Below are 26,094 nucleotides of genomic sequence, written 5' to 3' on the forward strand. Positions count from 1 at the left end.
CTACTGTTGCTGTTGCTCTCGACCCAAGCGCTCTGGCACGCGCATCTCCCTGCAGGACGGAGGCCAGGACGACTGTCCTGCGTGGGAGTCAGCAGTCTCAGGACTGTGAGGTCGGCCCTTTTCTCTAAGTGAAGCTGGAGAGCGTGGCTCAGCGACTTTGGCTGGGGAGCTCTCGAGGGAAGAGCACGTGCTTACAAGGACGGTGACGGGAGAGGAGCCAGATGAGAACTTACTCAACAGCCCACAAACCCCGAGTGTGTGAAAGACAGGCCTCGGGACCATCACACGCCCCCCGCTCCTCAGCTTTATCCTCTGCTTCTTGTCTTTTCAACACCGGCCAGGTTCTGACGTAACACTAACTTCTATAAGAGAGACCCCCAAACCTCAGTGTCTTAACACAATGCAAGTGTGTTTGGCACTCACGGAGGGCCCAGCTCAACAGCCTGATGATTCAAAACCCTGGGCTCTTTCCGTGTCGTGGTTCCCACATCCCCTAGGACCTCAGAGTCACTCCTACTGCCCTGTGGACAAGAAGACAGTGTGGCAGCTCCTGGGAGAAGTCGTCACAGGCCAGGTTTGAAAGAGGCGCAGGTCGAGGAGGGCATCGCTCAGTGGCAGAGCACGTGCTATGCATGAGGTCCTGGGTTCAACCCCCAGTACCTCCATTAAAATAAATAAATAAACCTAATTGCTCCCCCCCCAAAAGCAAACAACAAAAAAAAAACAAACTGAAAAATCCTTTTTAAGATAAACAACAAGGACCTAATGTATAGCACAGGGTACTATATTCAATTCCTTATAATAAGATACAATGAAAAAGAACCTGAAAAAAATATATATCTGTATGTATATGTATAACTGAATCGTTTTGCCTCCAGCTGGGATCCTTTCGGTCCTCCTGCTTCTTAAAAGTGAGTGCGTCTCAGATTCCGCCTTGGCCCTCTTCCCTCTCCCGCCCTCCTCTTCCTCTCTCACACCTGGGAGACCAGGTGCCTCTGCTGGGTGTAACCTATGGAGACCATCCCTGTGTCAACACTTCTAAGCAGGCAGTCTCTAAGTCTGTGACCTTTGCGCACTAGCTCCTATATGTATCTTTGTTTCTCATCCTGCACTATGTACTCTGAGCTCTGGTCCTACAATTCATTCATTTATCCAACAAATATATATGAAGCCCTATCTCAGTCCTGTTTCCTTAAGGGGAATTTTTTTTAAATGCCTGAGTCAGAAGCTTATATTTAACACTTTATTAGGAAGTTTAATTCAAAGGAAGCAAGAGAGGGAAAAAGGAAGTGAGGAAGAGAGGAGGGGAACAAATCCAAGGAGGTGAGTTTCCAAGCTGACTACAGATTTGCAACAACCTCAGCTGTTGCTCGGTTCCACGGGCATCGCCAGCAAGGCCATGGACCAAGTGCAGCTCATAATGGACCACGGGCAGGGCGGTGGGGAAGAGCAGGGGTGAGTTTGAACTTCTATCTGCTGGCATCTTTTTCCTTCCTATCTCTGTTGGTCAGAGCCTCTCCCATGGGGATTTGGTCCCTGGACATCTGATCTGTATCCCTGTCCTCTCTGGGGGGCTGCTGGGAAGCCAAGGCTTCGGCGGTCCCACCAGCTGGGGTGCAGGCCCTGCGTCCTCTTCTCAGTCGGTACTCTGCTTGCAGGCTCCTTGACCTAAGGTGGTAGCATCCAGAGATGTGAGACCGGGAACCGACAGGAACCATCACCGCACTGCTCTGGCCAGAAGCAAGATGAGGGGCGGGGGCTGCTTGGGGGCTGTGTCGGGGAGGGGAGGCAGGGCCGAGCACAGAGCAGGTGCCCGGCACCGTTGCTGTGGTCTGGGGACAGAATCGTGCACAAGGCACGTAGAATTTGCTCTCATGGAACCTGACTAGTGTCATGAAGATGTCTGCTGGCATCTCAACCCCAATTTAGACAAAACGGAAGCTCGGTATCCCCTTCAACCTCACTGTTTCCCACCTCAGTTAGCGGCACCACCACCCCCGCACCCCAAGTCATGCAGGCTCCATCTGCAGGGCCAAGGCTCCTCCAGAGTCCACCTCACTCCCCTCTCCACTCCCCGGCACATCTCCAGGTTCAATCAACTTTTTTTTGATAACCCTCTTAAGTGCTGGAAATGAGAGAAGGCAGCTTCTGGCTCCCACTGAATACAAGCACCCAGCTGAGCGCCTGGCACACACGACCTCTGCTGGATGATGGAGCAAGTCAGTGATTTAACCTTCACCACAGCCCTGTCTGTTCCATCACAAAATCGCTTCTACCACTTGTTTCCTTGTCCCCTAGTCATTACCTTCCACCAGGAGTATTTCAAGAGCATCCTGACGGCTGGGTCTGGTCCCTCCTCCTTCCAGACCCATCTATGAAGCCCGGCTCCAAACTTCCCAGTGGCTCATCTCCACGCACCTCAAGTCCAAGCTCTCAACTCTCAGGGCTCTGGAGGGCCTTGCCTCCACTTGACTTCCTGTCCTCCGCACCCCTCTCTTCCACCCGGGACCACACAGAGCCACCCCCATTTTCTCTCTTGCACAGTTTTACTCCCAAGATTCCTTCTACCCCATTCACTAGAGAAGCACGGTCCCCATGAGGACCCTTTTCAATGGTTGTTAAGATTATGGCTGTGAGATGTCAGATGCAGTGCAACAAAAATCCAAGCTGGAGTCTCAGTCCTGCGGGATGCCCACTGTGAAGGTGCTCAGCCCTGACCAAAGACTTTTTTGTGCGCTCTCTCTTCTGCCAAACAGATCCAGCCTCTTCGCTCCCCTCCACTGAGGGCCCACCCTACCGTAGACCACATCTTATATGGAACCTCACCCTCTTCCGCTTACCACATGTTCTATGCATCCTCAACTCCAGTTCAAATCCTTCCTTTCCACAAAGCTTTTCCGTCCTTCAGATCCTCTAAATCCCCACAACTTTTTAGCTATGTTTCTTAGATCACTGTTTGCACCTCGTCTTATTCCCACTGATAAAATGCAGGTATCCATTTTGTGCCCCCTCAAAGGAAGGGTCTGGCACACTCAGATTATTGAATGAACATATGCAAGAGGGAAGAAGGGAAGGAAATTCAGCGAACGTAGTGTCAGGATCTCTTCCGCAGGGTAGAGGCTGGACGTCATTTTCCACTGGAACACGTGTCAGAGAAAGAGAAGGGAAGTTGCTGACTTTAATCCATATAGACAGAGGAAGTGGGACCGGAGCCTGAGGGTGGTTGGTGACTTGGCTTCCAAAGGTGTTAAGGGTAGTTCTGCAAACATCCCCTAAAAGTATAAGTTTCAGTCCCATGTTCAGAGGCTGTAAGCACTAGCCGAGGACAGTCCACTTCCCCTGCCCAAAAGCACCTACAGGGGCCTGGGGGCCTGGGGTAACTTGTACATGTGCTCTGAAAGAGACTCAAGCATTACACCGCTATATCTCTACAGATACTCTTCTGTCTGTCTGTCTGTCTCTCTCTCTCTTTCTCACACACACACACATAAACACACATACACATCTAAAACCTGGTCTCAGAAAAGTGGAAGAATAGGGGCAAGGTAGGGGCATTCCAAAGGGCAGTAATTTGTGGGGGGGCAGGATGGGAGGTAATTAGGTTTACTTATTTTTAAGAGAGGTGGGGATTGAACCCAGGACCTCATGCATGCTAAGCATGTACTCTGCCACTTGAGCTATACCCTCTCCCCATCAAAGGGCGACAATTTAAGAGCAAGCTGGCTGTCATAAGCCAGTGGTTGCCCTGAGGGGTGGGCTGATGCACCCTTTTCCAAAGTAAATCACATAGAACTTACCCTGGAATTTTTCTTTTAACATATCCCGTCCAATACTCCACTTCATGGAAATCACTGCACCCTCCCTCCAGGCATGTTTGCTAATTGAGATAAACAAATCAGCTTCAACTGGAGATTTTGTTCCACCAAAACCTCCTCACCAAGGCCTCTGCCTGCCACTGTGTGGGTTCAAGGACCCTACGGCTGCCCTTGAGGAGTGCAGAGTTCAGCTGACCAGACAGACGTGGACAGTAGCAATGGAGCAGCGTTGGAGACTCAGACTGGACAAAAGGAAGAACTTTCTGACAGTGAGGACTATTAAAGAAACAGTGGGCTGCCAGGGAGGGAAATCCCATCCCAGAAGGAATGTGGGGGGTGGAAGCACATCGAATGTATTATAAACCTTAAAGGGATCCCCTGGGATCTAGCGACCCACTTCATCTGGGTGTGTCTAAACTCACTTTTTTCCGCTTTCACCTTCCAACCATAGTTACCTGAGGCGTGGTTCCAGGCAGCTCAAATCAGCCTCACGCTAACAACATTTTTAACTTGCTGTGGTCTCTGTAAGTAGTCCAGGTTGGGTCTGACCTTCTCATCCGAGAGGCCCCGGGAAGTGTCAGGACTTGCCTCCCATCTCACAAGCCTAGGGGTCTGTGTGTGTGTGATGGTCACGTGATGCTGTGATGTGTCTGCAGTGTGAGAGGGCAAGGCATGAGGACCAGAACCTCTTCCCCCAAGGCTGATGGCAGGACAGAATCTACGACACGTGTGAGTCTGATAATTCAGCAAAGAAAAGGGCCCCTTTACTGGATGGTTTCCAGCCGCTGAGGCAGAAGTTCCTAAAGCCAGCCAGAGGATTTTTCTGGTGCCCACAAACCGGCGTGCTACCTTGCAGACCCTCGAACCCACCAGCTCCCACCCTCAAGCCTTCCTTCCCTTCCTCGATCCCCCCAGGCCCTGTAAACTACATCCTCACGGGGCCCCAAACCCAGTCAGCTCTGAAACCGGGCTCTCCCGTTCCACCCCACCCCCTCCACCCACACGGCTGAGGTCACCCCGGCCCAGCCTCTTTTGCAACTTTCCCAAGTTTGTGCATGTGAGGGAGTGGAGGAAAACTCAGAAGGAAGTGCCTTGGCCTCAACAACTCTTTTTTGGCTCCCAAAGCCTTTTTCTTCTGACCCGGCCGAGACTGTCACTCTAAGAGAAGACCCCCAAACTCAGAGAGAACCCCCACCGGCTGTCGGAGGCTGAAAGGGCCCTGGAAGTTTTTCTTGGTTCCTGTCTGTTCCAGCGGCCCCAGAGGTATTTGGGTTTTGCGGTGCGGGGAGGAATGGAGGCAAGGGAGCCTTAGAATCTGGCAGCTGCGGGGTTTAGATTCTGCCCAAAGACCCTCACGTCTGGAGAAACTCCCAGGAGGTGGCAGCCAGCCAAGGCAGACAGAAGTCCCCGCCCAGCCCGGGAGCTGGGGCCCAGCTCGGGGCTCTGCACAGCCCGCAGTCAGTGGCAGGACCATGCAGCCGGCAGCACAGTCAGAGGAGGGCCATCCAGAAACCGGAGGCCTTCAGCAGGGCTGGGTCCTGCTCGCACACAGTCCCCTTCCCCACTGGCCCAGTACCTTCTGAGATGGAACCGTGTCAACCAAAGCGTCTCATCAGGGAAGGGGGAACCCCTGGAGTAGGAAAGTGTCCCTCTGATTCTAAATGTGTCTCTCAGCACAGCTCTGCAATGCGAGGGGAGCCAACGAACAGAGTTGGACAGACCTGGGTTTTTGCCCCAGCTTGCCGCAAATAGGTGTTCCTGACTCTGGAGTCCACTGGGCTATGATGGCATTTTGTTAACTGCAAAATGTCCTCTAATTGCTAGGCATTATAGGTTAATAAAAAATAAGTTCTTTGGACTTAACCAATCAAGCCCCCACCAGACAAGTCCCTTAGAGACAGTAACTTGTCTATATCCTCAGACCTACATGCTGATGTGTGGTAGGCATACATGTACTGGATGGATGGACGGATGGATGAACAGATGGATGGATGGACAGATGGATGGATGGATGGATGGACAGATGAATGGATAGATGGACAGATGGATGGCTAGATGGATGGACATCAAGATGAATGGATGGATAGGGATGGATGGATGGATGGATGGATGGATAACTATTGAAGACTCAGCATTCCAGCATAGGTCAGGCTCTTTGAAGGGATACTGAGAGGTGTGAGGCACTGTCCTGCCCTCTGGGCACTGACAGTCTACCTGGGGAGTTAGGACTAATACCCTCAAAGAACTTAAGAGCAGGAGGGCTAAGCCTCCTGAAACCAAGGTTATGGGTACACTTCCCGGAGAGAGCAGGTCTAGACCTGCTAGGACTTGGGTGGGTGAGGCACACTTGTTACGGCTTCCTGAGAGGCAATAAAGACCTGTGCTCCCTGAATAGCCTCTTTTCAAAGACGAACTTACTCCCAAGATTGTAAACCCCATAATTTTTTAGGGTGAATACATCTGTCATTTTCCAAGGCATGGGGGCAGGGAAGGAGGGGCTGAAAGTAGGGGAAGATAGTATGAGGCGGCTGGGGAGATTTTGCCTGCTTCAGGATTCCCATCTGCCCCTGCTCACTGCCCCTCCTCCCTCCTCCTTGTCAGCAGACATGACACCTCACTCAACATGAAGGAGGCAGAAGATTGTGTCTGGGTCCTGGTTGGGGCCAGCAGGGCAGAGAGAGAAGGGAACTGGGAAGGTGAAAACAGAGCAGGTCTAAGAGTTCTGAGAAGACGGGTTTAAAAAAAAAATTTGTGGCGGGGTTCGGGAATCATGAACTCAGTCTTTCTTACTCCCTGGGCACTGAGCTACACTGTAGCTTTGGCAGATGGACAAGGCTAGAGCATAGATGCCCTGCCAGGCAAGAAAGGGAGTTTTCTGCAATGTCACATGCAGTGGAGAACAGCCCCTGGCCGATTCTGCTCTGTGTGGCTCTGCCCTGGCTGAAGGGGAGCCATGCATTCCAACCTGCTTTTCACTGTTATTTAACAGTGGAGGGTGGAGACTCAATCTGGCCTCTAGGAGGATGCACTGGTTTAAAGCCTCTGAGTCAGCTAAATGGGAGGGAGGAGGCTTAAAAGGACAGCCATTATCAAAGCTCAGCCAAAGGCAGAGTCCAGAGGACACAGGAAGGGACTTCGGGCACAGTCTGAAATCTGCACACACTTCTTCGGTGAGCCCAGCCCGTGTCTACCCCCAGGCCACCCTCCATTGTCGCTGATGCAGTCTTGGTCACCCTCTTGCTGCTAATTATCCTGGGACCAAGGATCGGGATATTTTATTTTATTATTTTATTTTTCAAACAAAAAGGCTCACATAGTTACTACTGAACCAGCCTACTAGTCCAGAAGCATAGAAACAAGGAGATAGATCATGTTCCCAATAGAGCATGTCCAGCTACCCAGATAGTGGTGATGTCGGCTAGATGTAGTAAGATGTCAGTGACCTTGAGACAGCATCAGTATGTGTGCCATCTTGTGTGTGATTCCTTACGACCCAGCTTGGTTCTTCTCCAATGTCTCTTCTTGGAGTAGAATCTGATTTTATCCCCAGTTTTCATGTGAATCTCTTAGGGAATGGGACAATTCTGCTTTTGTTTCTTGGCCAGGAATTGATTGATCCTGAAAGTCTTATAAGAAGACATGGTGAGGAACAGAATCCACCACATGCACACACCAAGGTGGAGGAGAAGGAGAGAGAGAGAGAGGCTATTGTAAAAAAGCAAGTAAAACTCAAAGAGAAGACTTTAAATCTTGGGAGGGCTGGCATGTAGCAGAGGAATTAAGCATTTTTTCTGTGGCCTCCAGGAGAAATCCATGCCTAGCGGAGGGAAGAAGTTCTGTGGGGGCAGGTCTGGCTCCATCTTTCCATGAATATGGTGGAGATGACTCAAGCAGTGGGTGGGAGGTTGGGCCAGACGTACTTTGAGGTCCTTCCATAGTGTACTGGGGCAGGCGCCACACTGGTAGCTTAAAATCAGCTGTGCTGGGAGTATTTATACCCCAGAAAGTGGCAGGCACTACAGACCAGGTCCCTGCCCCCCACCATGCTTAACCATTTATCTGAATCTTTCCAGTTTGCTATAGGAACATGACACACACCCCTCCATAGAATAAGCCACAGCCATGAGTGATGTCCATTTTACCCATGAGGGAACAGACTCTCCAAGGTTAAGTAAATCACCCAAGGTCATGAACGTCTGAATGTGGGATGAAAACTCTGACTCCAAATCTCATGATCACTCCACGCTACCAGGAGGCCTCCTTCTCCTGCCCAAGACACTGAAGTGACTTGTCCTGTAGGAAGCTACACTCAGATGACTTTAGGCTACTGTCCATCCACGTGTTCTTTTTAAAGAAATGTTGTCTTTATTTGATATTTTTAATTACAATAACAACTTAGGCTTGTGTAATAAATTTTAACGCAAGACATATATATAATAAAACAACAGTTCCCAGCCTCTCATCTACCTTTCCCCACTTCTTATTAATCGTTTAGTGCACGTGTCTCCATAGCTTTCTGTGAATTACAGGACAGGCATGAATATAATATTAAACATAGTCATATACAAGGGGTTGTTGTTTGTTTTTATACGGTTGTAATCATAGTATAGAAAATGTTCAGTGATTTTTTTTTTACTTAAATTATCATATTTTCCACTTCATTACTTTGCTCTTTTTAAAACTACCTAGTATTCCAGAGTATAAATGGATTATAATTTATATGACGAGCCTCTTATTGACAGACAGTCAGCTTAGAGTGTTCTTCAGCAATCAGCTTTGTAAAAATGCATATTTGAGCATATGTGTATTTCTGTTGGATAGACTTCTAGACTTAGAATCTAGGCTATGTGCATATTAAATTATGATACTGTCAAATCGCCCTCCAAAAACTCCGGTGCCCATTTATAGTCTATCAGCAATAAACAAGGGTGTTGCTAGGGGGAGGGTGTAACTCAAGTGGCAGAGCACATGCTTAGCATGTACAAGGTCCTGGGTTCAATTCCCCACACCTCCTATAAAAATAAATAAATAAAAAAACCTAGTTACTTCCCCCTGCCAAAAAGAAATAAATTTTTAAAAACCCAAAAAGAAAGAAAGAAAGAAAGAAATACTGATAAAAAAACAAAACAAAACAAAAAATTCAAGAGTGTTTCCCCTACCCACCTGTCAACACCAAATATTATTATCAATCTTTTTAATTTTTGCCACTCTGGTGGGTAAAAAAAAAAATAGTATTTTTTGACTTTGCATATCCTTAAAAATTAGTGAGGTTGAGCAACTCTCAAAGCTTACTCCCTATCATTTATAAGATCTCTCTACTGGTTACTTATTTGTGTTCTTTGCCCTCTTTTATGTTCCATGTTATCTTTGATTGTCTGTAGAGTGCTTTACATGCAGCGGGTACACATCTGCTTCCTGCCTCCCCTGCCCTCACCTCTGGCTTTCCCTGCCTAAGCACACCAGCTCCGCAGCACCATGTCAAACCCAAACCATCCAGCCCTGAAGCATCTCTGACAGGGGCACCTCGCGGCAGGGTGTGTGAGCCTCATTCTAGTTTCACAGAAGGCAGAAGGACCTAGCGGCTACGAATGTGGTCTCCGGAGTCAGGCTTGGATTCAAATCCCAGCTCCAAATCTAGGCTCTCCCACCTACAGGCTGTGCTTTTACAGATGAACTACATACTCAGCTTCTCTAAACATCTGTTTCTTCAGTGATAAAATAGAGATAATAACGGTGCCAATCCCACAGACTGTTTTTGTGTGTTAATAACAGTCATAAAATAGGTAACATTTCTTGAGCCCTTAATCTGTGCCAGTAAATGTATTATAACAATGTGCTATGTGTGCTAAATGTAGTGTAATGTATTCGTTCATTAGCCTCACAATGATATGCATGCTGTTTATCTGCATATTAGCAAAGTCCCCCCACACGCCACCAAGCAAGTAAATGCTAGCTTATAGTGCAAGCGTCAAGGATGCATGGCGAGGACATGTGACCGGCTCCCCTCCGCGTCAGCACACCCAGCCTGGACCCCTGTTGCCAGTCCTTATATGGCAGCCCTGTTCCCTCCTCTTCCACTGTGCCCCTTGTCACTTTGGCTGCCTGTCTCTGGATCCTCTGACAGCTCTACTGGGGTTCTGTTGGGGTTCACCAAACCCAAGCCGAGTGCCCTGGGTCCTGTGCACACAGATTCTGGGGGTCAAGAGGCAACACGGCATAGAGCAGCCTTCTCTGGTCTTTGATTCACCCGTTAAGGCATCCGCTCACCCGTATACTATGCGTGTCGTCTTAAACTGAATTACAAGTGACTTGGCTTCTCTGAGCCTCCCTTGTGCTCGTCTCACCTCCGCGCACCTGTTCAAGCTTTGATTGTTTCATTCCCTCCTGTGAAATATCGCCCCCCACCAACCACATGTGTCATTTCTTCAGGGCCCAAATGGATGGCCGGCTTCCCCTCCACCCCACCCTGAATTCCCACAGCACTTTCTCTGGGCCTCTGTCGTGACATTTTACAAGTTGTCTCTGCTGTAATCACTAAGCCCCTGTCCTTTCTCCCCTAATGACTCCCTGGGGTGGGCTCCAATTTGCTTCGTCTTTTTGCTCAACTCAGTGTCAAGATCAAGGCTTTGCACGCAGCAGACATGTAGGCATTTGTTGAATGAATGCATGGACCATCAAGAAGACCTTTTGCCCATCATGTCCACCCAGCCCTCCTGGGTTACAGAAGATGGTCCAGTGCCACCAACTCTGGCTCCTGAGACAGGCAGCTCTGAGACACCAGAGCCTCAAATCACCTTTGGGCCATGACATGGCTCATGGAAGAGCGCTAACAATCCTAGGTCTCCCGGGGTTTCTGTTTTAACTAACTAGGCACCCCCAGGCCAGGCTGTCAGGGCCCAGTGAGTTACAGCTCCAGGAGATACAACATATTTCAACCAGAAGGGCCTTGGGCCTTTGGGTCCCAAATGGCTCCTTCTCTGGTTGGAAAGTCAAGACTCAAACTGGCCCAAGGTCACACAGTGGCAAAGTGAGAACTAGAACCAAAACCTCAGGACATCCAATTTAGAGCTTTTTCCCAGATCCAAGCAGAGTCAGATCAAGGTTAAGGGAGTACGTCTAGTGCATCTAAGGTTAGAAGACCCAGGAGTTGGGAATAGTGTGTATGTGTGCGTGCCTGCAAAGGTAGAACCAAAGAGCCAGTGAAACACGATTCCCTGGGACAGTTTTGCTTATCTTCTTAAAAATCATCATCATAGTAATAATTATATATATACACATATGTAAAACACACGTATAAGTGGTTTTCTCTTATAGGAACAATACATATTTGACATGTTGGTTATAAAAGTAAATTTGGAACATGCTAAGAAGCATAGAAAACAAAATTGAAATCATGCAGTTGCCTACCACCCAGAATTAACCACTTGCGTTTTTTATATATTTCCTTCTAGACTCTTTTCCATGCAAGTAGGAATTCATTTTAATACTTGACCGGGGGGGGGGGGTATGTTCAGTAAGGGGTATGGCATGTACAGTTTGGTGTCTTCTGTTTTTCATTTAGACCCTGTAGCATTAGCCTTTTCTCACATTATTATACTATGCTCACAAACTCCATTTTAATGACTGCTTAATAGTTCATTGTATGCCATGATTTCTTTAACCATTTCTTTATTGTTGGATATTTATAAATAAATACTGGAAAGTGATATTCTTGAACAAGGGTCTTTGCCTGCATTTCAGATTTTTTTAAGGACAGATTCCTAGAAGTGGAGGGCAGGGACATCCTTGCTGCCAAGCAGCTTTCCAGAAACATGTACCAGTGACACCCTACCAGCTGCAGTGGAGAAGAGCCTTTTGATTCTGCCAGAGCAGCAACCCCTCGGGCTGGGGGATGGGCACACTTCCATCCAAGCCTCCCAGCAGTGCTAACAATGGACCCCTTGTCCCGCTCACCCCCATCGCCTCTTCCCACACTGCCCTCCATCCCTGGTTCCAGGCTTGACTGTCTGTGAGGCCTCTGTTCAGTCCAGTCCAGCCTTCTGGGTGCTCCTGGCTGCCTCCAAGAGCAGGGTTGGTAGAGCCAAAAGGTGAGAGGTGGACCTGTCCAGTGGGGCCACTGTCCTTCCAGCCTCGGGGAGACCCCCAAGGAAGTGAGGGACAGGTGTGTGATGGTTAGCTGAGTCATTGCCTGGGGTGGGCCCAGGGCAGTGATCTGCACAGGAGGAGAGGAAGGTAGAGGCCAGACCCAGTGACAATGGCTGTGGGGGGCTCTGGCCAGCATGTGAATGACTTCTGGTTCCCTACAGGCCCTGACACACCTCCATGAATCCCCGGAAGAAGGTGGACCTCAAACTCATCATCATTGGAGCCCTGGGGTAAGCTACGTTCTGCGGGGTCTGGGGGTTGGGAAGCAGCCCCTCCCCAAGGTCAGTGAGACCTCCTGGATGTGCTCCCATCTCCCTGGGATCCCTTTCTGATTCAGAGTGGAACCAGGGAGGGCATCCCACCCCAAGGAAAGGAGCTGAGATGGGAGACAGAGGCTGGGAGTCAGGCTGCCTGGTTTCTGGTCCCAGCTCAGCAGTAGGTCCGCAGTAAGTAGCTGTGTGAATCAAGCAAGTCACTTAGCATCTCCCTATCCTCCCACCTCCTGCCACATACAGTAAAGACTTGGCCATTTTGCTGTGAGGCACTCAGCTCTCTGCAAACTTCTCTGCTCACTTTGGTCCCTCCTTCTAAGGTCCATTAGCTAGTCCCTTGCTACTCAAACTGCAAATGTTAGAAATTCAAAATCTCAGGGAGAGACAGCAGTGAGAGGGGCATGGAAAGATGCTGAGACTGGTAGGGATGTGTGTGTGTGTGCGTGTGTGTGTGCATGTGTGTGTATTTGAGTGTGTGTTCATGTGTCTGGGGTTTTTTCCTCAGTGTAGGAAAGACTTCCCTCCTCCACCAATATGTGCACAAGACGTTTTATGAGGACTACCAGACCACACTAGGGGCCAGCATCCTCTCCAAGATTATTATACTGGATGACACAACTTTGAAGCTACAGGTGAGCAGCACTCCCTCTCCGTCTTCAACACACATACCTGATAATGACCCACATTCCCTGGACAGCGACTCACACAGCAATGTGCACCAAGAGCTAGAGTAGTCTAGAGCATAGATCAGCAAACTTCAACTCATGGGCCAGATCTGGCCCACCATTTGTTTTTGAAAATAAAGTTTTATTGGCACACAGCCATGCCCATTTGTTTACTTATGGTCTTAGGGCTGCTTTTACACTACAACGGAATTGAGTAGTGGCAACAGACAGCAGTATTTACAATGTGGCCCTTTACAAAAAAAATTTTGCTGATCCACGATCTAGAAAGAAGAACACTAATCCAGAGTTGGGAGACCCTGCTCCAAGGCTCAGGTTCCCTGGAAAACTTGCCAAGTGGCCTTGGGCAAGTCACCCCCAAGGTCCAAATCTATCAGATGGGAATAACATGCTTGTCCTGGTGACCCAGGGGGAAAATGAGGGCTCAGATGTGAAAGAACTCTTGGGATGCTAAATGTTAATGCAAAGATACTGTAGTGTACGTGGGTGGCCGTGTGTGAAAGGACTGTGTGCACCTGTGCCCGGGCTATCTGTCCCTACACAGAAAAGGAAACATTGATACGATGTGACTGACCTGGTTGGGCCAACCTCCAGCCACTCATCACAGCCTCACGGGGCGGCTGCTCTTCCCCTCCAGATCTGGGACACAGGCGGACAGGAGCGGTTCCGCTCCATGGTGTCCACATTCTACAAAGGCTCTGATGGCTGCATCCTGGCTTTTGATGTCACCGACCTGGAATCCTTTGAAGCTTTGGAAACCTGGAGGGGTGATGTTCTGGCCAAAACCATCCCAATGGAGAAGTCCTACCCCATGGTGGTGCTGGGGAACAAGATCGATCTGGCAGACCGGCAGGTACCAGTCACTCATTCACTCAGCAAACATGTCAGCACTGGCTACATGCCAGGCACTGGGTTAGGTCCCGCACATGTAGAGCTGAATCAGGCGTAGTCCTTACCTTAAGAACTTCACAGCCTAGTAATACATACAGAGCACTTAAAAGACGATTATGATACAATATGGTAAATCATAAGCAATCATAGAGATGCACCTTGGACGTCTGGGGACCACAGTGAAGGGGCACCTACCGAAACCCAGAATAGAGAAAGGGCTTCCTAGAGGAAGTGGGTTCCAGGCTGAAGAAACAGCATGAGCAAAAGTAAGAAATGGCATGAAGTGAGCCAAGAACTGAAGGCAATTTTGTCTAGAGACAGGGAATCGAAGAATTAAGGCATCGGAAGCAGGCAGGTGGAACTGAATTAACCTGTAGAACAGTATCTCTAACCAGAGTGAGATGTAGGGTCTGCAGTTATGAATGCCTGAATCTACACATTTTCTGGGAGAGTAGTAATGTAGACTTTTTATTAGCTTATGCATAGTCAGCATCATCCCATTAACCACGTGACAGATGACCTGCCTGCCCCGCGGCTACTGTGACCACGCTTACATAGTTGTCTACCATTGCAGGAGCACTGAGTTGAGCTCTGTTCATCATTGCCTACTACTGAGAAAAGAACAGAAGTAGACTTAGTTTCTAAAAGATGCTCTTGTGTCAAATGAAGCCCAAATGACACCAAAAAGAGCCGTTTGAACAAGCTGTCTTAGTGTTTCAAATAGAGAAAATAAATGGGGAAGTAAGTCATCATATTTGAACCGCATTTTCATGAGGGTTCAAATAGACAAAAGTGGTAGAACTGAGGCATCGTTTGGGTGGATGGATGGGTGGATGGATGGATGGATGGGTGATGGTACTTCCAGCCAAGTTATCACCTCCATAAAGAAGAGCGTCCTGCTCAGAGAGAGGAGTTTGGTTTTGACATGCTGGGTCTGAGGAGCTTGTAGACCAGCTAATCTGGGATGACCAGTAGGCTTTAGAGCACATAAGAGTGAAACTTCAAAGGAGAAGTCTGTGCTGGAAATAGAAACCTGGAAGTTATCAATTCTATGGTCAGTTCAGGTTGCAAATTCAGTGTCAATTCTCTAACTACAAATATCCAACCTCAAATAGGAATCAAAGTCCTAAGTTCATTCACAGTCAAGTCTATCTTTTCCCCACTGGGGCCACTGCAGGTGAGGACCCGGGGTCTAGGAGGGGCGTACAGTCCTTTGCTTCTCATTGCCAACTTTCTGTGTCCACAATTCCTCCCCTTCTCAGGATAATTCTGATTTCAGACCTCGTCAGGAAAGAAGCAAAAAGAAGGAGAAGAGGTCAGGAGAGCAGGAAGACCCTTAGTTGACTGGTGCTGTCTTAAGATAGTTTGTGCTTTCCAGACCCAGCAAGTATTTCAAGCTGTCTCGTCACAGGTCACTCCTTTGGGTCCTAAAAGCCTCCACAGGGAACATTTAACTGTACCTCCCATGACAAGGGTCTTGCATTTTCTTCCTCTCTCTCCTCAACTCCTAATTTAGGAGTTTAAGAGCCGTTCTCCACCCCACTGTGTTACCTCCTCCTGCAGGCACTCACCCTAATGGGATTTACAACAGCTCCAGGCTGGCTAGTTCTCTGCTGAGCCCGCCTCTCCATCATAAGGCACATCCGGGCATTCTGGCTCCATTGTAGGGGCGAGAGTAATTAGTTCTCAGTGCAGTCTGTCCTCTCTCTGCCCTGCTGCCTTTTGCCTTAAATCCCTCAGATGCATGTCAGATATGAATCCGCTGTAGCCACCAAACTCCAGGGGTCACAGTTTATCCTTTCCAAGTGGCCTCTCCTGAAGCCCCCTTTTGGCTGGAGGTGAGGCCTTACGTGTTCTCCCTCTTGATGAGGTTGGCGGGGTGGGTGTACCTACAACACAGCTCTCTCCAAAAGAAATCCTGTCTAACCCTCCTTTCCAATCTTTCTATATCCGTGCCAGGGGTTTCAGAGTCACCTAACAGATGGTTGGTCATGAACCTTGGGAAATGTGCAAGGTCCTGGGGGGGGTCTGTCTCCCAACCAACTTGCTATCTGACATCTATCAGATCGTAGTGCTTCTGCCGAAACTTTTATTTTAACGTCCTTCTTCATACGTCTGTAGGTCGCGGGGCGGGAAGCTGGGAGAGTTCAAGACTGAGAGTGTGACTTTTCCTCACAAATAAGAGGCAGCATCTTCTGTTCAGAGGGAGGAGGAAGGGAAACCAAGGAGGAGGCTTAAGACTCATGGTGAAACTGCACCAGTTACTCTGGAAAGAAACAGGGAAGGAGCTAGTCAATGACAAAGACCAGAACTGACGGGTGACGCCGAGGGCTCAGCTGAAGGAGGAGACTGGGGGTCTGAGGTGGAGTCTGTGTCGTGTTTTCCTTCAACAGCGGTGCCGGGGTTAAAAGCCAGGGACCTGATGGAAGGTTTTTTCAGACAAGAGCAGCTGAAGAATTAAGCAGTGGGGGCGCTGAGAAACCACGGAGGAAAGAAGAGAGACAAGGAGAGGTTGAAGGGCCAGGGGGCTGTCAGAAGAGCAGGGCAGAAGGAGGGAGGGGAAAGGAGACTGAACCACGGAATGGGAGACTGGATTTAGTGGTTTATGGAGGCACTGGGTCCGGGCCCAGAGAGGAGAAGCTGGTGAAACAAGGTGAAGGCTGTTGGCAGGGATGAAATGTGAGGCTATCGTGAGAGGTGGGAGCTCCACGGAGAGGAAGCTTCAGCAGATTGCAAGCGTTCAGTGAATGAGTGGGTAGCCGGCAGGATGGGAAGTGTAGGGGATGCCTCCAAGGGGCAGAGGGGGTCCAGGCCAAGCCACAGGGGGATGAGCTTTGTTCTGCAGAGAGGGGAAGAATAAGAGTTTGAAAGAAGCAGTAAATTCCCAGGCAAGCCCAACCCATCTCTGTGGTCTGTGATGAGTAAGGTGGGGAATGGGAAACAGCCCCCACCAAAGAGGGCAACAGGGGTCCTCCGGGAAAAGGCAGGGCGCAGTCCAGACAGGGAGGTGAGAGAGGATGCTGGAGGAGGAGAAAGGATGGGGGTGTTGCAGGTAGGCCCAGGGGGAAGGGTTTGGAGGTGGGTAGAGCAGGGGGAACAGAGGTGAGGAAGTGTTAGCAGTAATGAAATGAGCACAGGGAAGTGCAGAGGAGGAACTGGGAGCAGGGGGGAGCAGCGGGACTTTAATCCAGAAACCCAGGATCATGGAGCCCCAGGTGAGACTGGGAAGTGACTGCCTTCAAGTGGCACAGACTGAGCAGAGGATGAGCAGAGAGGATGCCAGCAGTCGCTGGCCGGGTGTGGTGTGGAGAAAGGTTATGGGGAGGCGCAGCACGGGCTTGGAGAGGAGGCTGGAGGCAGTCCTCACCTGCACAGGGTTGAGCGGATGAGAACTGAGGACCACCTGAAGGAGCGCTTCTCCGGGCTCAAATTCATGCTCACGTTCATGTGTGTCCTTGGCCAGTTCCGGATGCTTCATCTGTGAAATGGAGACCTGACACTGATTTAATGAGGTTGTTTGAGGATTCTAGGCAATGACAGCTATAAAGCAGTGGTAATCTTAATACACAGAAGTGATGATCATCCTCCTTCTTAACATCACCAAGGTGTGGGCTGGGAAAACACGGAAGCTCTTTCTACTTAACAAAAGTAAATGAACATTTAAAACATTTATGCTGGATTTGGGATGATGAAAAAGTGCTGGAGATGAGTAAGGGTGATGGCTGCACAATGATGTGAATGTACTAAACGCCACTGAACTGATGCTTAAAATTAAAATGGTAAATATTATGTTTATGTATATTTTACCAAAATAAGTAAATATCTCACCAGGATAATTTTAAAGAAATTACTGACTTCGATTTTTTTAAAAAAAAAAACCATTACGCCTTCTACAGAAGATAACGGTCAAAAAATATATATATATATTAGTTTGTTACAAAGAAAGCCCTGCTAGCATGAATGCTGCAAGGAATTTATTCTCTAGGGTATGAATTCTCTATTCTCTGCTCAGGTAGGCAGTTTCTGACTTACTGCTGATTTATAACTTTGGGATTCTGTTTTCTGAAAATATTCTTTATTTTTGATAGTGGCTTAAGATGTATCTGACACGTGAATTTTAACACACGCAGTAGATCACTTTAAATGCATACAATAAAAAGCATCAGAAATAAAATTATGCACAATGGACTAATTTTGTCAAACATTTGACCTCTGATGAACAAGCAAAACTGTGACAGGAAAAGTAAAATGTTACTAATATATAGTCAGCCAAAAGCAAAATTAATGGAGGTAACACATTGAAACGGTTCATACTTCCCTTGTCCCCAGGTACCGGATCCTGAGTTTATTTCCACAGTCAGAGCCTAAGTTATAAATAACTGTTGTTTTATAAATAAAAGACAAGGTGATTTTAAAAATCATGACGCTGTAACCGAAGTTGGAAAGGAAAAAGTGAAAAGTGCCGTGCAGGGCACTTTCTCCCCAGGGCAGCTTTCTGAGGTCGAGTGGGAGAGGGCAAGCGATATAAAAAGAATGGTAATTCTTTGCAACACAAACTCAAAGGATATTCTGGAGTGTGTATTTAAGCATTCCATAAAAACTGGATGGAGAAAGAGTGGGGGACAAGGAGAGAAAATGTCTGTCCTAACCAGGTGCCGGGCAAGCCAGGTCACAGTGGGAGAGACGGGCCAGCAGGGATCAGTGGGGCTGGAGCAGGGCGCTTGTCTTCCTGGCTCTGGGTGACCTCGGGCACCAGTCCAGGCTTCTGCTTCTCACGCCATGAAATGTAAAGAATCTCCCTGCCTCTTGGAGAAGCAGAGGCACTTGATTTTGTTTTAATTTACTTCAATTTTTACTGTAATTCCTGAACACCAATGATGTGCCCAGAAAAATGTTCATCACCTGGTGGGGGTGGGAGCTGTTCAGGAGGCAGGATGTAAAGAAGGAGGGAGCGCTAAGAAGTGTAAGTACCATCCTTGCTCTAAAGTTTTTTAAAGGACTTTAAAGGATACAAAACCTTTTGCATTTCTAAGATGCCATCGAGCCATTACAACATGTTAATTTCTAACGGTTATTTATTTGCATGTTACTAGCGAGGACAGTAATAATCAGCGATCTGGCCATCCTTGATCCTTCATCCAAATAGCTGAGGATTTCCCCCGAGCTGTGAGGCTGCGTGGTTGCTCACCAGGTCTTGGGCATCTCTGCTCCACAGAAGGCAGCAGTCCTGGCCAACTTGGGGGACCCTCGCCCCAAAAGGCAGGGGGACCTTAGAGATCAGAGGTCAAAACCAAGGCCTGGGGTTTCTCCCTGATCTGCTCAAGGGCAGCAGCTCCTGGGAGACAGACCAGGCAGAGCCTGACCATGGTGGGTGGAGGTGTCATCCCAGCTCCCCGAAGGGCAGGCTGCTTAGCTGACCCCAGCTTCCAGCCTCTCGTCTTAGGAATCGAGCCTGACAGAGAGCAGAGGCTTTGTGAAAGAGAGCCTTGAGCCCCTGGGCTCTGCTGCCACTCCCGAGGCCAAGGCAACAAGGACCAAAGAGACAGGGGACCGTGATGGTGCCTTTAGTCCCAGTGAGACAGACATTCCAGAACCTGTGGGAAACAACATGGTAGAGGACAGTCTCTGATCTCCCCTGGCTCCCCTGTGTTCAGGGAAAAGGGTAGAATGATCCTTTCTCCATGAGAAAAACCATGGCTCCCTTAAATAAAGTGAAATGATGGTTATAAAGGACCAGGCACAGGAAATGTTCAGTGGGTGGTCATTTCCTCCTCCCCAAAATAATCAGTTAAACTAAACTCAGTTAAACCAATTATCATTGGAAGAAACCCACAGGGCTGCCAGAGCATTTTCCAATCCAACATCCTCAAACTGTGATTGGCATTTGCCTTTGGGTAGAGATGTGTTCATTCCACTTGTATGGTGTGGTATCTGACCCTGAGCTCAAGAAACCTACAGTCCAGTGGAAGACAGAACAGACGCACAGTTCCGAGACAGTGCCCTGCAGAGGGCAGCGCAGACTCCGCGGGAGCCCTGAGCTGGGGCTGCATCCAAGCTCTGCCTTTCTTAGCTGTGTGATCTGAGGCATGCTGCTGAACCTCTCTGAGCCTCGGTGTTCTTATCTCTAATGCGAAGCTAAAAACACCCATCTCTCAAGATTATTAGAAGATTAAATGAGTTAATCTGTTAAGATGTCTAACACAGCATCTGGCCCATAGTTGGAGCTTATTATCAACTGTTCCTTGGACTCTACCCTAGGGAAGAAGGGACCTGGGTCTCTGCGCAGCAGCAGGCTCCTGGGTGCGGGCCTGTCAGCCAGCTCGGGGGAGGGAAGCCATCCCTCCCTGGCTAGTGCCAGTCACATCCACCTCCCTTTGAAGGTACTGAGGACAGATTTAAGGTAGGAAGAAGCTCTTGGTGTAGACCTTAAGAAGGCGGCATAATGCAGTGGGCTCTAATTCTGCCAAGCCTGTGTTCAAATCCCACTCAGCCCCACACACCCCAGTCTTTGCTTTCCTCATGTGTAAAATGGAGCTAACAATAGCCACCTCATTGTTTTATGTTTAAGAAAAATGAAAATGAATATATGTATGTATATGCATGGCTGAACTTTTATGCTGTACACCAGAAATTGATACAACATTGTAAACTGACTATACTTCAATTAAAAAAAAACCTTAGAAGGAAGTATATCAAATATTTATTGGTATACATTAATAAATACAATTTATTTCTAAAAAAAATACATGTGAAGTTACGGACACATGGAAAGTTCTTAAGAAATGGGAGTGGTGGTGGGGAAGGCGGGAATGAAGGGAATGTGATGAAGACAATCATGATGGGGATGTGATGATGGCAGGGATGGTGGTGATGGTGGTGCTGGTGATACAGGAACAATCATCCTTTCTCCCCCTCACTCAGGTGCCGCAGGAGGTAGCCCAAGGCTGGTGTAAAGAGAAGGATATTCCCTATTTTGAAGTCAGTGCCAAGAATGACATCAATGTGGTACAAGCCTTCGAGATGCTGGCCAGTCGGGCTCTGTCGAGGGTGAGTGGCCCCTGCCAGGGCTGTACCCTAGGAGGGGGGAACTTAGGAGCGTCCAGCAAAGGTGTGGGTAGGGACGTGGGTGGGAAAGGGTTGCTCATCATCTCAATTAATTAATAGCTGAATAAGTTCAACGGCACGTCAGCTCTGGAACTACAGAATCCCAGAGGCATAAAGCTTCCATCGAGCACGTAGTCCGTGGTCCCTCGATCTGGCTGGTTACCATTTATGGAGTTTCTCAAAAATAGTCTAGTACCTCACCCGTGGAGATTCTAATTTAGTAACAGTTTGAGAAGTGATGATCTAGATCAATCCTCACTGGTGGGAGAGAAGCCCCGTGGTGCCAAGTATTGGTCCAAGTGGAATAATCAAGCCTGCAGCAGTTTCTGACGTCCTCCAGTCAAAAAGACGGATAGATGTAGACCCCTTGGCATGGTCCTTCAGCAAGCATGCTGAATGTGCCATGTGTGCAGGGCTCGGGCCCCTCGCTCCCATAAGGGAGACAGACAGCACATGGGCGCCTCAGACAGCACATGGTGTGGTGGGGAAGGGACAGTTGATGGGGCCCCAGAGGAGGGGCAGGCAGCCCAGGCTGCGCGGGAAGGGAAGGAGGAGAGAGGAGAGGAAGAGCAGGGAGGCTGCCGTTCTGATGTGGAGTTTGGAAACTCCAGAGAGAGTCCATGAGAGATCTGCACTGGGAGGAGCTCCACTTGTTTCATTATTCTGCCACATTTAATCAGGGTGGGCTTCTTAGAAAAGGGGAGAAGGCCATCACAGTAGTGATTTTGAATTGAGGAAAGGAGCGAATGAAGAGGGGCGATCAGAAGGCTCCCCTCTTGCAGAAGTGCCTGCTGGCCCTGGTCTGCCTGGCCCTGCCCCGTGGGTTGTCCATGACAGAGAGGAACAGCAGCCACCTCTAGCAGCTGCCCAGGGAGAGGGCTCCGGCTTGCCGTCCATACACCCCACTGCCTTGATCTCAGGGTTTCCCCCCAGGGAGCTGTTCTTATGCTTCCCCTCCCAGCCTCCAGCCCTCACTGTGAGTGGCGGTGGTGGCGGGGATGAGGGGTCCATCTCTAGCACTCGGGCAGGACGTGCAGCTTTATCACAGTCAGTAATACAGAGGTGCCTGCTCAGGCTGGTCCCTGGAAGGTAAGGATGCCGTTCGACCCTGTAGGGTGATCCGTGATCGCTGATCCTAACAAACATAGTCCAATGACTGCCAGATGCTTGGTCACGGGAAGCCCCATCAGCCCACAGGCAGTGTCTGGGCGTGGTTAGCAGCTGTCCTTGCTGGAGAAGGAGTGTCCTTCATTCTTGAAGCTTCGTCCTTCCTGCTGTGTCACTTTCATGACACGGTAGTGTTAGCAGACAGTAGCTCATCTGCTTGTAGTTGGTTTTATTTTGTTTTGGTTTGGTTTTCATGTGCGTACTTGGCAAAAGAATGAATTGGCAACCCCATGTCAATCCCTCACGATGTTGGGGAAGATTTACTGACGAGAAGTCTGGAGCTCACAGGTGTGATATCCACAGTCAGACTGACCTGGGTTTGATCCTGCCCCGGTGCTTTCAAGGAGACCCCTGGGCAAGATGTATGACTTCTCTGAGCCTCAATTTCCTCATCTGTAAAATGGAAATAATTCCATTCCATAAACATTCTTGAGTTGTCAGGTTAAGGCTGGACTTCAGCGGCTCCACAATCAGGTAGAGGAGTAAGGCATCCAGAGATAGACTGTTATGGAGTAAGTGCCATGGGGAGGGATTGGGGAGGGGATGGCAAAGGCAAAGAGGTGATTCAGAGGCACTGGTGATGAGGGTGTGCGAGGATGCTAATCCATGGAAGTGGCGTGTGAGTTGGATGTTGAAAGATGATTCACAGTTTGCAGGAGGTGGGCCACTGGGGATGTGAGCCGGAGCCGCATAAGGGCAGGGAGAAGGGCGTGGCCAGATGCCCAGGCGGGGCCCGTGGACCACTGCAGGCTCCACCTCTAAGAGGGAGAAATGTGGCATGGAGGGAAGTGGGGCGCTGGGCCAAGGCGAGCAAAGAGGCTCCGAGGTCAGCAGCACCAGACCGTGAGGGTCTGGCAAGCCCCAACCAGACGTTGGGCTTCATGCCATGGACCCACGCTTTCCAGACCCGCTGCTGGACCCCCAGGGCACTCAGGGACCCACCCGGGACCTGAAGTCCAGCAGAGTGTGTCTTCCTGCAATGTCTGTATTATTCAGAAATTTGGAGGAGAAACATTTCACACCAAAACAAACATACTTATGGGGCACAAAATCTAAAAATTCACATGGATTCTTAAGGTGAAACTGGAGTTTGCAAATCTATATTTTAAAGTCAAACAAGAGTTTTCAAGGACATTTTCTACCAGGACCTCTCCCTTCCCTCCCAGGGGGGTCATGTGCTCATTCCCACCTGCCTAGAGTGTTTGGAGAGGAAGATGTGAGAGGAGCTGTTCCTCGGGTGGGAAGAGCTAGGCCCCAAAGCTGGGTGGATCTGGCTTTAAATCCAGGCCCCACCTCTCACTCACTGTGTCCTTGACAAGTCATGCAGCCTCCCTCAGCCAACATTTCCTTTCCTTTAAAGCACAAGTAATAGTGTCTTCCTCATGGAGTGGTTGCCAGGGCTAAATGAAATCATATCGAAGCACAGAGAAGGTATTAAAGACAAGGTAGCTATTTTTAAATGACAGCTACGTCTAAGAGTTTCCAGCCGGGGAGTTCCACGCGGCAGAGAGGATGGGCCGCATGGGTGATCCAGAAGGCACTGCAGTGGTCCAGGCGTGAGAGGATGGAGATGGCAGGGCCTGGAGGACTAAAGCAGCTTTGGAGGGAGAACCATCAGGGGTTGATGATGGTCAAGTGTGGGAGAGACGGAATCAGGAGCTGCTGTGATTGATGACGAGGTTTCTAGGTTGGTGAACGGAGGGACAATCAATTAGTGACCAAGACAGAAAAGAGAGGAGCATGCTGGAGCGTCACCAGAGGAGGGGGCAGAGTGGTCCACTGGGACGCGTGGCATTTGAGGTTCCCTGAGGTTCCTCGGAATGTCTGAGTTCGCAGTGAGCTCTGGATGGATAGAGCGATTTTCAAGCAGAGCCCTGGCCTAGTTACCCAGTTTACATTTTGAAAGGAGAGAAGGTGGGTAGTTACTTTAGTGTCCCAATCTGGCTACTTTCAAAGATTAGGATGGTTATTCAAAACATGACTAATACTTCAATTAAATATATATATATATATATGTATATGTATATATATATGTAAAGTGAAACAAAAACTGAATTAAATTACTTTACAGGAAAAAAAAGAATTCCTTCATGAGGGGTGGGTATAGCTCAGTGGTAGAGCACATGCTTAGTACACACGAGGTCCTGGGTTCAATCCCCAGTACCTCCATTTAAAAAAATAATAATTTAAAAAAATTTTTTAAAAAGAATGCCCTCATAATCATAAAGGGACACCCACCTGCTTTGGGGGAATTGGGATGACGTGATTTTGCTCTTACCAAGTTGGCAATACCATCCCTGCGGGGCTGGTCAGCCTGGGCCCTGGTGGTGTGAGCCGCAGCGTGGTGGCCCAGTTCCTTTAGGATTCATTGGAGAAGGACAAAGTTGCCGTGTCCGGGAGGGAAGCAGGATGACTAGCAGGTGAGCTTAGTGAAATTATAGGGCCCTTCTAAGGTCCTCAGGATGCAGAATCTAAAGGTAGGGCCCTGGAGGTGACCAGGCTGGGAGGGACAGACTCCCACGTCGCATCTCCACTGAAATGATGCTTTAGTTTATTACAGTGTTAATTTACTTGTTTGCCAAGAGGACCGGGGTCTGGAGAAAAGAATTACACGGGCATCCTAATTATGACCTGCCCCATACTTGGAAGTTTTGCAGGAAACCCCAGGAGCAAGATGGTGCCGGCATCACGTGAGATGATGTCAGGAATGAGAAGAGCTTGGGGCTCCTTGGACCTGGGGAGGGTGGGAATATAACGGGGTGAAGAGAGGTGGCGTGAAGACCTCAGGCTTTGCCGGTGTAATGAAGGAGGGCGTGTCTCACACCTTCCCGGGGCAGCAGCTGAGAAAGCCCGCAGCTGCCCGGCCCTCGGCAGCCCTCCCCGAAGCCTGGCATCGCAGACGAGGCAGGGCTTCGGGTTCCCGGTCCCAGCTGCGCCTTGTGTGGACGTGAGGGTGGGGCACCCTCGGCGGCGGCGAGCCCACCGGCCTGCCCCCTCTGGGTCCGAAAGAGCCAAGTAGGAAAGTTCTCTGGCTTTCACGGTGCGACGGGCAACCAGGGAAGTACCAAAATAAGAGAATCCGTTCAAAAGCCTGTCTTTCCGGGAGAAATGAATCAGTCAGCTTGGAAAGGGACTCAAATAGTAACACTCTGCTCTTCCTTGTCCATCCCTGGGAGGCTCAGAAATGGCAGGATTTTGACTACAGTTAGCTCAGTGGCGCGAGGGCGCCTGCAGAAGGGGCCGGCAGGAGGGCTGGACGGTGTCCGGCGCTAGGCAGACCCGGGCCGGCACCCGGGGCCCGGGCGGAGCTGGCGGAAGGAGCCTCGGGGCGTTTTCTCTCCCCAGACACCTCCTCTCCCAGGGGGAGGCGCTGGGGGAGGCGCGGGGCACCGGGCCGGGTCTGCGGGCAGCCGGCTAGGATCCTCCCCCGGGAGATGGAGCTGGGGGCGGAGACATCCCCGGAGGGACAGGCTTTCACTGGGAGAGACTGCTCCCCGCTCCCCAACACTAACCCTTCCTATTAAAAAAAATTATATATATATAAAACAAATAAAATTCTAAGAGCTCAAAAGAATTTGCTGAGGGATACTCAGGACCCACCACCCAGGCTGACTAAGGACACTGGGGCTCTTCTGGCCCCGAGACCCTACCCGGGAGCAGGTGAGAAATGAGGGCTCCCCAAGAAGCAGACTCTGTGAAGAAGGGCTGGGTCCCAGGCCCAGCGCCGCGGGCTCTGTGCAGTCAGGCTAAATTAGAGCTCAGTCTGGAGGTGGCAGTGAGTGATGGGGCCTCAGGGGACCTTCTCATGTGCCTTGGGGGCCCCCATCACAAGGGTGCAGTGGGCAAGCCTAACAGCCTCCTGGGGCCCGGGGTCATGGGCATGAAGGGTTTGGTTGACATTCACCACAGCCAGAGCCCGGCAGATGTGGAGGAGAAAACAATCAGTGAAGGCACAACCGCCATTCTGGAAGCTGTCCCCTCAGAGGGGCACTTGAGACAGACGGCCCCACTGGGGGC

General features: G+C 49.6%; 1 protein-coding gene and 1 pseudogene across 1 annotated transcript in view; one reads left to right on the plus strand and one right to left on the minus strand.

The window, feature by feature from the left end:
* LOC140688577 (large ribosomal subunit protein eL39-like) lies at positions 1 to 7,456 on the minus strand (annotated as a pseudogene).
* The window catches only part of RAB7B (RAB7B, member RAS oncogene family), a 24,164-nt gene continuing 2,937 nt past the window's right edge, over positions 4,868 to 26,094 (plus strand). The window contains exons 1-5 of the mRNA XM_006215472.4: positions 4,868 to 5,078; positions 12,122 to 12,190; positions 12,738 to 12,864; positions 13,553 to 13,768; positions 20,728 to 20,853. Coding sequence (XP_006215534.1) covers positions 12,138 to 12,190; positions 12,738 to 12,864; positions 13,553 to 13,768; positions 20,728 to 20,853 — 522 coding nt within the window. The 5' untranslated portion in view covers positions 4,868 to 5,078; positions 12,122 to 12,137. The remainder of the gene's footprint in view (positions 5,079 to 12,121; positions 12,191 to 12,737; positions 12,865 to 13,552; positions 13,769 to 20,727; positions 20,854 to 26,094) is intronic.

The sequence above is a fragment of the Vicugna pacos genome, chromosome 23, assembly GCF_048564905.1.
Source record: "Vicugna pacos chromosome 23, VicPac4, whole genome shotgun sequence".
In the NCBI taxonomy this organism is placed as follows: domain Eukaryota; kingdom Metazoa; phylum Chordata; class Mammalia; order Artiodactyla; family Camelidae; genus Vicugna; species Vicugna pacos.